The 13,203-nt window shown below is 40.3% G+C and overlaps 1 protein-coding gene across 4 annotated transcripts in view; it reads left to right on the top strand.

Annotated features, from left to right (window-relative positions):
• PDE7B (phosphodiesterase 7B) overlaps positions 1-13,203 on the top strand; it is a 155,849-nt gene that overhangs the window by 116,423 nt on the left and 26,223 nt on the right. For all 4 annotated transcript variants that reach the window (XM_081907192.1, XM_081907190.1, XM_081907191.1 and 1 more), the window contains one exon: positions 9,715-9,798. In XM_081907192.1, coding sequence (XP_081763318.1) covers positions 9,715-9,798 — 84 coding nt within the window. The remainder of the gene's footprint in view (positions 1-9,714; positions 9,799-13,203) is intronic.

The raw sequence follows: 13,203 nt of genomic DNA, 5'->3' as shown, positions 1-13,203 counted from the left end.
GGTGACCATGAAGATGGATAAGAGGCACTTAAGAGACTGTCTCTTTAGGTCCAATGCAGAAAGGGATCTAACCATGAGTGCTTCTACCAAGAGCTCACCATGGTTCCCACTTATCAAGACGTAGCATGCCCGAGCCAGATACCTGACAAAGCTCCCATTTGCCATACTAAGAATCGCTTTTACAGAACTAAGATTCCAAGTGATGCCCTCGAGGGTGTTGGGTGGATGGTACAGCAAAGAACATTACGAAGAGAGACTCTGTGTGGACAACCCTGCATCAAGGACGTGTGCCATTATTTATTGCAGTGCCCGTTATATATAGACCCAAGAGACTGATTTATAAAACCCCTGTTTATGAATGGAACATATTTGAATAGGGAGGAAAGGGTGAAATGGCTGCTGAGTGACACTGATGACTTTGTTACTTATAAAGTAGCACTCTATGCACTGGCAGCTAAGAAGATCAGAAGGAAAGAACTAGATATTTAATTTGGCGCATCTTACTTGAGAATCTTCTGCTATTCTATTCTATTTAATGCAACAAATAATTTTAGTAGCTGTGACCATGGTTTTATTGTATTTGTGGTGCCCGATGATTTTTATGGTTATTGTTGTTGTTCTCCTTCTGAATGATGTCACGGCCTATGGCTAGTGCAACAAAAAAATTAATTGAAAATTGAATTGAATTTTTGATACATAGCAAAAAGCAGGAGGATCGTGAACTTTTCTTGCTATATTCTTTCTACTCTTGGGACCAAATGATTGAAATTTCTCAGCATTCTGCCATGTGGTCACTTTGGTGAGCTGCTACAGGGAGGAAGGGGGAGGAGAGTCAACTTCATAGCCTTTTTATTTTATAAATGTGTATTTATAACACTTAAATAGTGGTCTAAGGCACATTCACTTCAAGGCACTACTTGGCTTTCATATTGTTGACAACAGCATGTTTTCTCTCCTTCTCCTGATCAATGAGGGATTATATAAATAAGATAAATAAAAATTCAGAAAATTTTGACCCCCGTATTCACATTGATTTATGGCAGGGTAAATGAATGAATGAATAAGTAAGCCTTTCTTATTTACCTCCTTCTAAGATGCAAAAGTTGCATTTCAGAGAAGCCTGCGCACTATCACACTGAGCTACAAAATGAGTTTATGTGCCTGGGAGGAAAGAGCTCTGTGCAGTATTTCCTACAAGTTTACACATGCTAAAATATATACAATGAGAAACCATATATTTCTACAATTTCATTCAATATTATACAGTCATATGCCTTTGTTCCCAAAGACTCAAGGTTATGATTTGAGAGAACTAGTATGGGAACCACTATTGGTTTATAACTTCAAGATTTGTAAAATGTTTTCATCTAGAAGTTTGAGATTAACCATCTGTTTTGCATGAACATCCAAACTCCCCCTCTTCTCTCTATATAAGGATTTGCTGCCTAGAAAGAAACAAAATACAGAGGCACGATTATAGGACTTTCCTGCCAAAATAAATATCCTCACTGATTTTTCAGCTTTAACCTATATCTTAGGAAACATTGACAGTGAGGGCAGCAGAAGGGAGGGGAGCATTTTCCTTTGTATGAATAGGATGAGGATATTACAATTTAGGGGCCACTTTCTTTGTGATGTTTTTGGCCAAAGTTGGCCAAAAGGCTTGTCCCCCTGGGATTACTCTGGAAATTCAGAAAGGTTTGGGGAAGGCGAAAACTGAGCCTGCATCACACAGCCCAGTTCCTGAAACATCCTGCTCTTTATGTTTTCAAATATGACTTGAAGAAGAGTTTGGGGAATTGAAGGGCACAGCTAGGACCCTTCTAAATGAATTCTTAAAAACAATTATTTGGTTAATACAGATATTTGTAATTTAAAGGCCTGGACTACAACCTTTGGAGAGATTTTTCAGGGGGCAGAGGAAGTGTGGGAAACTTTTCTTCTGTGAGTTTCCTTATGTCCACAACTTAGGATCCAAGCAAAGTATGTGAAATACAGAATCCTAAACATATTATATGTATTATTATTATTTAGCCTTCATGGTCACAGAGAAAAACTTTTGAGAACTATACAGGAAGTTGTGCTATCTGCATACTGCTATTCACTAGTAAGAACATTTTAGCAGATGAATTGTACAGTTTATAATTTGTTAAATTGAAATAAAATTGCACATTTAAAGAAACCTCTCTATAGGTGTGTTTTGGGGAATTGTGATACAGCTTGGCATATTAATAAATGAAAACTTCCACACAATACTAAGAAGAGCCTGTTCATTGCTTACATTTTAATTCCTTGTCACTAGAGGCAAAATGGCTTTGAAAAGTCAGCAGTCTTGGCCCCACTAATTAAAATGCATACACTGACTAAAATTTGCAGCTGTATAACAAGCAAGGTTTTAATTGATGAATCTAATGATTAAATCGCTGAAAGCTTGCAAACCTTTTAGAAATCAATGGGTGATCTGTGCCGGACTCTTGGTGATCACAAAAACTCCTACACAAAGTTATTTCTGTACCTTGCATAACTTCCCCTCTATAAATCCTACTTCTAGCTCTCATGCTGCTACTGGATTTTCTGAAGACATGCTTCTCTTCCTTTCCCCATTGCCCAAATGTTTAGATTCCTGCCAGAAATCCAAGACTTGCAACCTAAATATTCAAATTTTGCCAATTTGAGCATGTCATTTGAATTTTCCCAAAACAAAACCAGAAATGCCTGTGATACAAATAGGGCGTCCAATCTAGAATATTGGAGATGTTCAAAAGCACAGCACAAGCCTTTTAAAACAAAGAACATCCCCCAAAGCAGGTGGCATTTGTCAGAATAAAGACAATCAAAGACAGCCTGGCTAAATTTCCAGCAGGATCAGTTTCAATGGTTATTGTAACACATCTGGCAGGAGAAGCTGCCCATGAGCCAGATGTTACAGCAGCTACTTGGCATTGGGATGCATTAGTTGGCATCTCATGCAAAGAAGGGGGGTAGGGAAGAATGAGCCCCCATGCATCTGGATTTACCGTATTTTTCGCCCTATAGGACGCACCGGCCCATAGGACGCACCTAGTTTTTTTGGGGGGAGGGGGAATCAAGAAAAAAAAATTTATTCCCCCCCCAGGTTTGCGCAGCCATCCCCAAGCTAAAAGAGGGAGATGGAGCGCTCCGTCTCCCTCTTCTGCCTTCAGGGACAGCCTCTCTAGCCTCCGTGGGGCAGCAGCTTGCCCCGCTATCCCCCAAACTTGTGGGGCTGGCGGGGGGGGGGAGAGAAGCAAGCTTGCTTCTCTCCCCCCCCCCGCCAGCCTCCAGATCAGGTCGGGGAATAGCGGGGTGGCGGCGCTCCGCCTCCCCGCTGTCCCCTGAGCTTTTGGGCTGCAGGCTGCTGCCCGCAAGCCTTGTGAGCCCGTGGGAACTCCCGCCGGGCTTGCAAGGCTTGCGGATAGCTTCCTGAAGCCTGGAGAGCGAGAGGGGTCGGTACTCACCGACGCCTCTCGCTCTCCAGGCTTCAGCAAAAGCCTGCATTCTCCCCATAGGACGCACACACATTTCCCCTCCATTTTTGGAGGGGGAAAAGTGCATCCTATAGGGCGAAAAATACAGTAGCTATAGAGCTGTATACACCACAGTCTTGGGAAGTAGAAGGCTCTTTTATTCTACACTAGTTGGATGGGAGCTGCTTACAGTTAAAGTGAAGAAAGCCCATGAAATGCATTGGAAAGAGAATCCCAACCAGTGCTTTGGGAGGGGTGTACTCAAGGGTACATAGTACTGGCACCATTTTTTCTATAAGTAAAGCACTGGTCCCAGCTGAAGCTCATGTGTGATTTTGGCCAGGCTGTGCTTTAAAATAATTGAAAAACAAAGAAAGTCCAATTGTATCTTCAGTAGAATTCACAAATTACTATGTACATATTACATCAGTTGCACAATCATAAAACAAAATGCATGCAGTGTGACTCATTAAATCCATGAGCACAGACAAAGGACATGCATTTGCTGAGAGCTATAAATGATCTGCAAGTCCGTTCTTAATTGGAAATTTGTTCATCATTTGCAAGAAATAGTCACAGATATTTCAGGCAATTGGAAAGGGCACAGTTGTTTAAAATTGTGAAAGTTAATGGTTTGATTCTGCTTTATTGTGTTTGCAAATAAGTTATTACAGTAGCACACACTAATTACCGAGCGGTGCCTACCACAACACTGAAGTGCTTAAAGAAACAATGAGCTAGGCTTTGCAAACAAACTAGTGAAAATTAGTCTAGTCTACATATGCAGCCGAATAACGAAGTGGCAAATTGGGGCTGTATCACTCCAGATCGTTGATGGGAATGCCTTTTTAATAAGAGCAACTCCTTGCAAGCAAAAGCACATAAAGGATCGGATTTTTGAAAGCTACTGTGTATGCAAATAAATTTCCCACCACCACCACAACAGAGAACTAACAGAGCACATAGAGATATGAGCAATAACCTTTTCTGCCTTGTGTGCTAGATTGTGTTGTTGTTAAGAACATAAGAAGAGCTTGCTGGATCAGGTCAATGGCCTGTTTGGTCCAGCATCCTTTTCTCACAGTGGCTGACCAGATGCATGGGCGAAACCAGCAAGCAGGATTTGAGCACAAGAGCCTTCTCCCCTCCTGCTGTTTCCAGCAACTGGCATTCAGAAACATTGCTGCCTCCAATTGTGGAGACAGAACATAGCTCTCATGGCTAGTAGCCATCAATAGCCCTCTCCTCCGTGAATTGGTCCAATCCTCTTTTAAACCCATCCAGGTTGGTGCCATCGCTGCCACCTATGCAAATGAGTTTCATAGTATAGCTGGGCTCTGCATGAAGAAGTGCTTTCTTTTATCTGTTTTGAATCTTCCAACATTCAGCTTCATTGGAAATCCACGAGTTGCTGTTTCTACTTCTAGGACTTAGAAAGCTGAAAACAATTGGCATCCTCCAATTGATGGCAAGTCATGAATCCGAGACATGTCATAGATGGGGGAGCTTCCTATGCATAGTGTTTACTACAGACCTTTGAACACAAGTAGGAGCAAAGGGAGGGGGAGTTGCTAGGAAATTGGTGGAAGGTCAGATCCAGAATCCTGGGACCCTACAGCTTCTTTTCCGTCAAAATAAAATTGGCAGTGGTGAGCATGCTTTAATGAAAAAGGTTAATTCCCAGTTCAGTTCTCTGCATCAATATGTACATGTGAACGCTGCTCCTCTGGTGAAAGGAATTTTACAAAGGCAACCGAACACTCATCAACTAGTATTTACATAATTAATAAAACACATTATCGTAATGAAACTTGTTAGAAATATTAATGAAGGCCCTGGCTATCGGGTTGCCATAGTAACACAATGCATTATATGTTGCTAAGTGAGTTTAGTTATATCAGACTACGTTCACTTTAAAAACAACAACAACACCCTTTATAGGGTAATTTAAATTCTTCTAACTCAGAAGCTAAATTCCATATATTATCTGGCATTTTTCATTTTTTTATTCTGCTAATCATTGGTTCAGGGAATAAGCTGTAGAATGTGATAACCCTTTGAGGTCTGCAACGTGGTAAAATGCAGCAATGGCATTCAAGGACAGTTGAGTTATGCTCGTTAGCTTTTGAATCTGCACAGGAATGCAACTGATCTTGATACCTGCAAGGTTTGTTTTTCAAAAACTAAAGTGAATTGTTTTTTCCAAATGCAATATACCCAACAGGATGCGGCACTAGATGGGCATTTGGACTGATCTGGTAGGGCTCTTATGTTCTTAATGTGCTCTTGAAGTTATGCTAAGATTGCCTCCCTTTCAGTGCCTGAATTATAGGGCACTGCAAGGGAGGAAGCCTGGACTTTTACCTTTCAGGAGGTTTTAGAAGGCTAAATGGGCCTGTCTGGGGTTGGGTTTGTGAATCTCATTAAAAACATGGGGGAGGGGGAACAGGTTGCTGTGGCACAAATATCATGATAGATCACGTCAGTTGTTACTTACAGCATAATCCTAGCCATGTCTGTTCCGAATTAAGTCCTGTTGAATTTAATGGGGCTTACTCTCAGGTAAGTGGGGTTATGATTGCAACCTTGGTTCTCAGTGTTTCTTTGCACACTCACAGACTTTTATAGGATAACCATTTCAGTCTGTTTTCTGTAACAAGTGTGGTATTGCACACCCATGAATTGCAGATGTTTGGAGTAGCCCCATGCTCCTCAGCATTGCATATATGTCGACTATCCAGCTCAATATGTTTTTTGGTCTACAGCCCTGCTCTTAACTGGTGCTGGTACCAGCCATGTCCCAGTCTTGTCTTGCTTTCTTCTCTACATCCCACATTGACCTTGAAGCTTTAGCTATAGCCAGCTGCTTGTTTTTGGTCACTTAAACTGATGTTCCATTAACAGTAAGCTGTCATCAGAGCACCCACACTCGCTGACAGTTACATAATAAGCCATATTAAAAACAAAAAACCTAGCACAGACTTTTGTTAAACACAGACAAAGTAAGAAGTGAAGTGGGCAACAGATTAATCTGAGGAACGTCTCCTTTGGGAGAACCAGCAGCTGCCCCAGCCATTGGCTCTGACAGACAAGTAGCTGTTTGTAACATTGAACATTCCTGAGTGATATCTTTTGACTTCAGCTTCAACAAGCAGAAAAGAGACAGCCCTTTTTCCATTTATCTTTGCTATGATTATTTTTCTTCGTGGTGCAAAGAGGCTGGAGCAACTCTAGCTTTTCAAGATTATAGTTTTCTGTTTCTTTTCTACAGAATCCTTTCTTTTTAAGAGAATATGAAGTTAAAAGAAAAATGTAACACCCATTCTGCTTTGGTTTTGAAGAAATTAGGCAGGAAGGTGGAATGCATGCAAGAAAGCCTAAAATGCATGTGCCGATTCCTGCAATTAATGATGCTACTATCAAACCTCCGAAATCTTAAGGGTAGAACATACGTTACAGTTGCCATGGAGTTGCTACTGGAAATGTCTCCTATGGTAAACAATATTTACCTGGCCTGTAACTTTTGCAAGTACTCAGCATGTGATTTACATTCAGCACTTTTCTATATACACACAGCCTGTGGTCACTGGGGTCACACAACAGGGACACAGAAATTCACAGCATGATGTGGGCAGATTGCTCTTTTGCCAGGTTGTTAGGGTTTTGTTTTGTTTTTGTAAACATGGAAGTTATGCATTCCAGAAATGAAGAAAGTAGAGTGAGCTCTTATAAACTAAAAAAATAAAAAGAACAGGAGAAACTAGTATTCCTCAGCTGAGCCTCTGAAGAAGACAACAGTGTCTGCAGATTAAGATAATCTGTTTTATCGAGCATGGGAGGCGCTGCTTTTTGTCAGTGATGTCCTCGGCACTAGCCAATACACTCCTATGACACTACTTCAACTACATATCAGGAAGAGTGGGCGGGTAATCAAATATGCCAGTGATAAATGTAATTATCGAAGTGATGAAAAATGAATTCCCCAATAGCAGATGCACTATCTAGGTGAAAGGGTTTAATCTCAGCATGTGAACACATTTTTGTGGGGGGGAAGGTTGGGGGTGATGTGGAGGGGGCAGGGCTGGCACACACGCACCTGTTCACCCTGTTTCTGCCCTCATGCATGCATTAGTCTCCTTGCTGTTAACTCCTAGACTTGAGAAAGAAACGTTTTCCAAAGTCTTGCAGTAAGTACCCAAGATTCTGATGGAGGTACTTCATGGTAACCTGCCCCAAGGAGAAGGAGCAAGAAACAGTGGACCAGATCCAAATGCATTAACACTTTAAAAGTTGTTTACATGTGACTTGTTGCACCGGGCTGTGAACATCAGAACTTAGACTTCCTAACCATCCACTCCACACTCTTCCCCCCATTTTTCTGTTTTCTTTTTACTACTTACTCCTGCCTAGTAATGTAGGTCAAAATAATGTGAGGAAATCAAGTCCTGTCATGTGTTGCAATAAATCTGTGTTCTGTTTTATTTCTTTTTATTTTAAAATTTTATTTTACGGTTTAGTATTGCTTTTATTTTGAATTACATGTGGAGGGCACAATAATCTTTTCAGTGCTTAGGGCTTCTAAATGTCTTAATTTGGTTCTGCTTGGATGTCCATTTGATTTACGTCTGTTGTTCCTGAACCAGCAACTGATACACATGGGGAAATGTACTAATGGAACAACTTATCATGCAAAACTCTAGTCAGATTGGAACCAGAAAGTACTAATTTCAGAGTAATATTTTTTCTTTTTAAGCTCATGTTTTGAGAAATGCCTTTAAACATATTATGAGCCAGTCTTTATAAGAAATGTAACTTTAAAGATTGGTGCCTGAGTTTGCCTTTTCCTTCTTCCTCCTCCCCTCTTTTCCTTTTGTGCCATGTCTTTTAAATGGTAAGCCTCTGGCTTTTTTTTTTTTTTAATAATCTGTAAGTCACCTTGAGAGCCTTTTTGGGAGAAGAATGGGATTTTAAAAAATTATATAAAGAAATATTGGTATTTAAAATGCATGTTAATTTCCCAGTAAAGATCCTTGTATTAGAAATGCCACAAATACAGTGGTACCTCTGGTTACGTACTTAATTCGTTCTGGAGGTCTGTTCTTAACCTCAGACACCACTTTAGCTAATGGGGCCTCCTGCTGCTGCCACGCCGCCGGAGCACGATTTCTGTTCTCATCCTGAAGCAAAGTTCTTAACCCAAGATACTATTTCTGGGTTAGCGGAGTCTGTAACCTGAAGTGTCTGTAACCTGAAGCGTCTGTAACCAGAGGAACCACTGTATATGCTCTTGCTTGCAGATCTTCAATGATAATTTTAGACATTTCAAATCAGCCTAGAGATACATGAAATCAATTGATATGTTCACTATTTTTGATGAAGTAATCAATGAGCAAGAGTCAAGACCTATAGGTGAGGACTACTATAATTGTTTCCAGTATGTGCTTGTTTTGCTAACCAAATACAGATATAAATATGGATTTCCAGGGATATGGAAGTCTTGAATTACTCCATAAGAAGGAAATGACTCACATTTCTTGGACTCTGTCACTGTATTGTCAATTAGCTATTGCCCAATTTCCATTAACTTACATGAAACTTGCAAAAGACTTGTTTCTTGTGAGTGTGCTGAAAAACCCGTTAGCATAAAGGATGTGTGTCTTAGGCTGTGTACACATTCTTGTTTACTCTGCATCCGGTGCTCCCTCTGCTATTCTGAGAAGCTGTGTACACACAATGTAACACAGAATACATACCTATTCTGTATCTATCCATACAAAATACCAATCTGATGAGTTTCCCCCCAAACCAACTTCAGTCCAAACTGAGAAAAGGTATGACCTGTGTTTTAAGCTTATAAGGTGTATGCAGCCATATTATAGTTCACTGGCCGCTTCCTCCTCTCACTCTCCAAAAAAAGATCAGTGCAGATTCCACGAGCAGTAGGAACAGCATAGGAACATCAAATGTGCACAGATGGCTGTAGACTTCATTACTTTGACTTTTTTTACTTTTAACTGGATGGCTAACCACAAGGAAATACAGACCCTAAGCTGAGAAAAGACCACCCCTCCCCCCAGGTATAGTAAACCCAGTTTACTATATCAAATCAAACTTGGCTTCATACACATTTTCCTTTGCTACCATTAATCTCGTGGCTTAAAAAGGTATCTCAACATTCTCTTGGAAGAAAATGTGTCTCTAATCTTGGCTGAATAATCATGTTTTGCAGGAGATGCACGGCTGAGAGGTCAGACAGGGGTTCTCTCTGAGCGACGTGGTTCCTACCCATTCATAGACTTCCGCCTTCTCAACAGTAAGTGATCACTTATCGGAAAGTGGATTTGTGGTCAGAGGGGCTTTTTTTAATGCACTATTTAATTTGTTATACCACAAATCTAATACTTATGATCAAAGTCATAAATTAAATTTCACATTCATAAATTATTTTACCTTAGCTGCGGCATCAGGTGAAAACTGCTTACTCAGTTCTGGATGTTCCCAGAGGCTAGAATTCATGGACAGATAAGAGAACAAGCCAGTACACACTACCTTGCCTGCTGTTGAAGAAATAAAATCAGAGGCACATATGGAAAATCTAACCACATTTCCTTTTGTCCCACAGCTTCCCCCCAGGGAAAACTGCTCTCTAGCACTCAATCAGAGCAAATGGCAACCAGGTTTTCTGTGGGTTGCCATTCCCTCCAGTTTAGAGCTAAAGAGTGGGTTTTCCCTAAGAAAAGAGTGGGGCAAGGGGGAGACTGCTTGGACCCATGCTTTCTAGGCACAGGACAAGCAGATGTGGTGGATGAGCCCTTAGGAAGTATTCTAGGGAGTTCCCCCTCCATCTTCCTGATGTGTCAAATAGGAAGCTAGACATACAAAGCAAAGGGCTGTTATGTGATGAAGAATCCTGTACCTGCATAACGTGCGGGATCAGGTGTGCTATTTCCACTTGGGATTTCAGGTGGGGCTTGATTCTTTGAGGCCTGGGAGTTTTCCAGGAATATGTAATCCTGAATTTTGCAACTCATGAAGATTTATGGTTTTAGCTCAGTGTTCCTTTCACTTGGTGGAATTTCTGCTTGTGGTATGGGCCACAATCAAGCCACAGTTAAGCACTCTAAAATCCTATTGAACAGAACTTAAAATGCTTTCCTTCATCTGAACTGTGCCTTTAACCTGCATTTATTAATGAATCTGTAGCACATTTCAGTGTACAAACCATGTCGCAATTCTGTAAACCCCTCAATTCTCTCAAAGTGAGAGTTCTGATGTTTGTGTGTAATTAAACATGGCCATCTGTAGAAGAACAGGTTATCTGTATAGTATGAAGGGTAAATGTCACATTTATTTATAGCGCTTCTGTTATCAGATGTTTATTGCATCCTTTCCCCCCATTTTACTGGAGCTTAGCCCAGCTTGGCTTTCCAAACAGATTCTCCTGGTAAGGCAGCAATAATTTAATCCTCCGATTGACTAAGTTGCTCAGTGAATCACTGAACCAAATCTTTTCAGTGACTCATGTGTGGTGATTAAAATTGGCTTTCATTATCTTAGGATGCAATCTGTCAATGACTGATACAGCACATATTTCTTGATTGCCTTAATTAAGAACAAGAGGGAATTCCATGTGGTACAGTGGCAGGGGGGCGAGTGAATCCCAGAGAACTGGGGGGGGGGGCTTTTCCTTGTTTGTTTGTTTGCTTGCTTGCTTGTTTGCTTGCCTGCTTGCTTGCTTACTTGCTTGCTTATACCACCCTTCTTCCATAGATATCAAGGCGGTTCACAACATACAAATGCAAGTTAAAAACACCAAATACATAATAAAAGCAAGAACTAAAAACCTCACAAACCAATAACCTGTTATGTTCCTAATGGGGAATTTGTTATTAAGAACCTAGAACTACAGCCCAAGAAAGGGACTATGAACCATACTAATATACGTCATTATTAACACCTATAAGTGATTGATAATGAGACCTACATCTCTTATTGTTCATTAGGACAAATTACACAAGATTGTCCTGTGAAAGTCACTTTCATATCTAAAAATATTAACACTAGGATGCAGATTTCCTTTGACCAACAACTATACAAGTACAGTTAGTATTCTTGGGTTATATTTTCATTCTCTGAACCTTCTTCCTTCATAGAAGTTAGCTTGGGGCTTGGGGGAGACACCACTTGGAGATTTTGCTTCAAGCACCGAAATGTCTTTAGGTAACCCTGGCTCAAGTAGAGTGAACTGTATACTTTGAACTTGACTTGTGGCTCATCTGTCTACTTTAGAACACGTTCTCTCTCCCTCTCTCTCTCTCCCAAGTTTGGCAGAACAGACTACAGTAAGTCTGTAACTTCCAAGCATTTAACTTTATGCACTTAGCAATAAATAAAAAAAATTGAAAGTGGGGAAGAAATAGGGCAGACATCTGGGGGGGGGGGTGTAATATTTTGGACATCCCACCTGCAATTGAACCCAGTGCTTTGTCTACTGTATATGCAGTTTTGGCTTTAGGTGTGATCACCAGAACGTAACCCCCATGAAAGTTGATACTGTGTTCCAAACCAATATCATAGTGTTCAAATGTAGTGTCTGGTGCACTCAGATACCAGTTTCTTGAAATCCCTGTCAGGCACTAATGCACAGCTGGAGAGGGGAAAGTGCCCTGGGGAAAGGCCTTTTTTTCTCCGAGACATCCCCATGCTCACCATAGAAAGTTCAGCCTGTGTCAGACTGGTGCCTACCAAGATGGACTTAGTAAAGAATCAAACAGGCTGAAGGGCACTGCATATGTGACTTACAGGTTTTGAAAGCACAGAAATTGATACTGGTATCAGACCCATCAAATACTAGTAAAATGGCATTTTATTTTCAAACCCAATAACATGAATCATTTCATTTGCTTAAGTTAGGCTGCAAGGCTGTGTATGCACCATCCATTTAAAGCTCATTTCTTTCCTCATGCCCAAATGGGATCCTGGATACTGTAGTATACAATTCCAAGATTCCTTAACAAGTTCTCATGATTCTTTGGGAAATGAAATGTGCTTTAAAAGTATGGTGCAGGAGCAGTAAGTCTCATAAAATTTAATCAGGCTTACTTCTGATTAGACATATATTGAAGTATTTGATGATACTTTTAGCTAGAAGATGCACAAGCAAAGCTGGAATACCATGAAACAGGAGATAGTTATGGAATCCTCGTGTAGGATTCTCAAAGGACTTCAGTTATGGTGAATATATATATGTTTTTCAAATTTTAATTAGTTGAAACCATTACTGAAAGTAGGTTAGACTCTTCCCTTCCCCTTTTTTTTTTTTTTGAGAAAATCAAATCAACTTGTTGAGATATTTTAATTCACTAAAATAATGTCCCAGTGTTAACTTGCAAATACAATAAAGGATTGTTTTTCTAATTCCATAATTTTTTTTATATTACTTGGACAATATTTGTACAAGAATCTGACTAGTTACTTGATCCTTTTTCATATATGACTTACACTTACACACACACACACACACACACACACACACACACACACACACATATATAGCGGTGAGTTGCTTAATTTGTTACCTGACCTTCTGTTCTAAGGAAAGGGTGTTCTGATGATAACATTGAGATTTTCCAGCTGACACAAGGAAGAGAACAAAGTGGATGAACTATTAAGATGATAAATGAAAAACAGGGTTTTCTGTTATTGCAGGTTATGTTCA

Source organism: Podarcis melisellensis (assembly GCF_964234715.1).
Source record: "Podarcis melisellensis genome assembly, chromosome: 3".
Taxonomy (NCBI): domain Eukaryota; kingdom Metazoa; phylum Chordata; class Lepidosauria; order Squamata; family Lacertidae; genus Podarcis; species Podarcis melisellensis.
The sequence above is the reverse complement of the archived record's forward strand: the minus strand, read 5'-3'. Positions and strand labels throughout refer to the sequence as shown.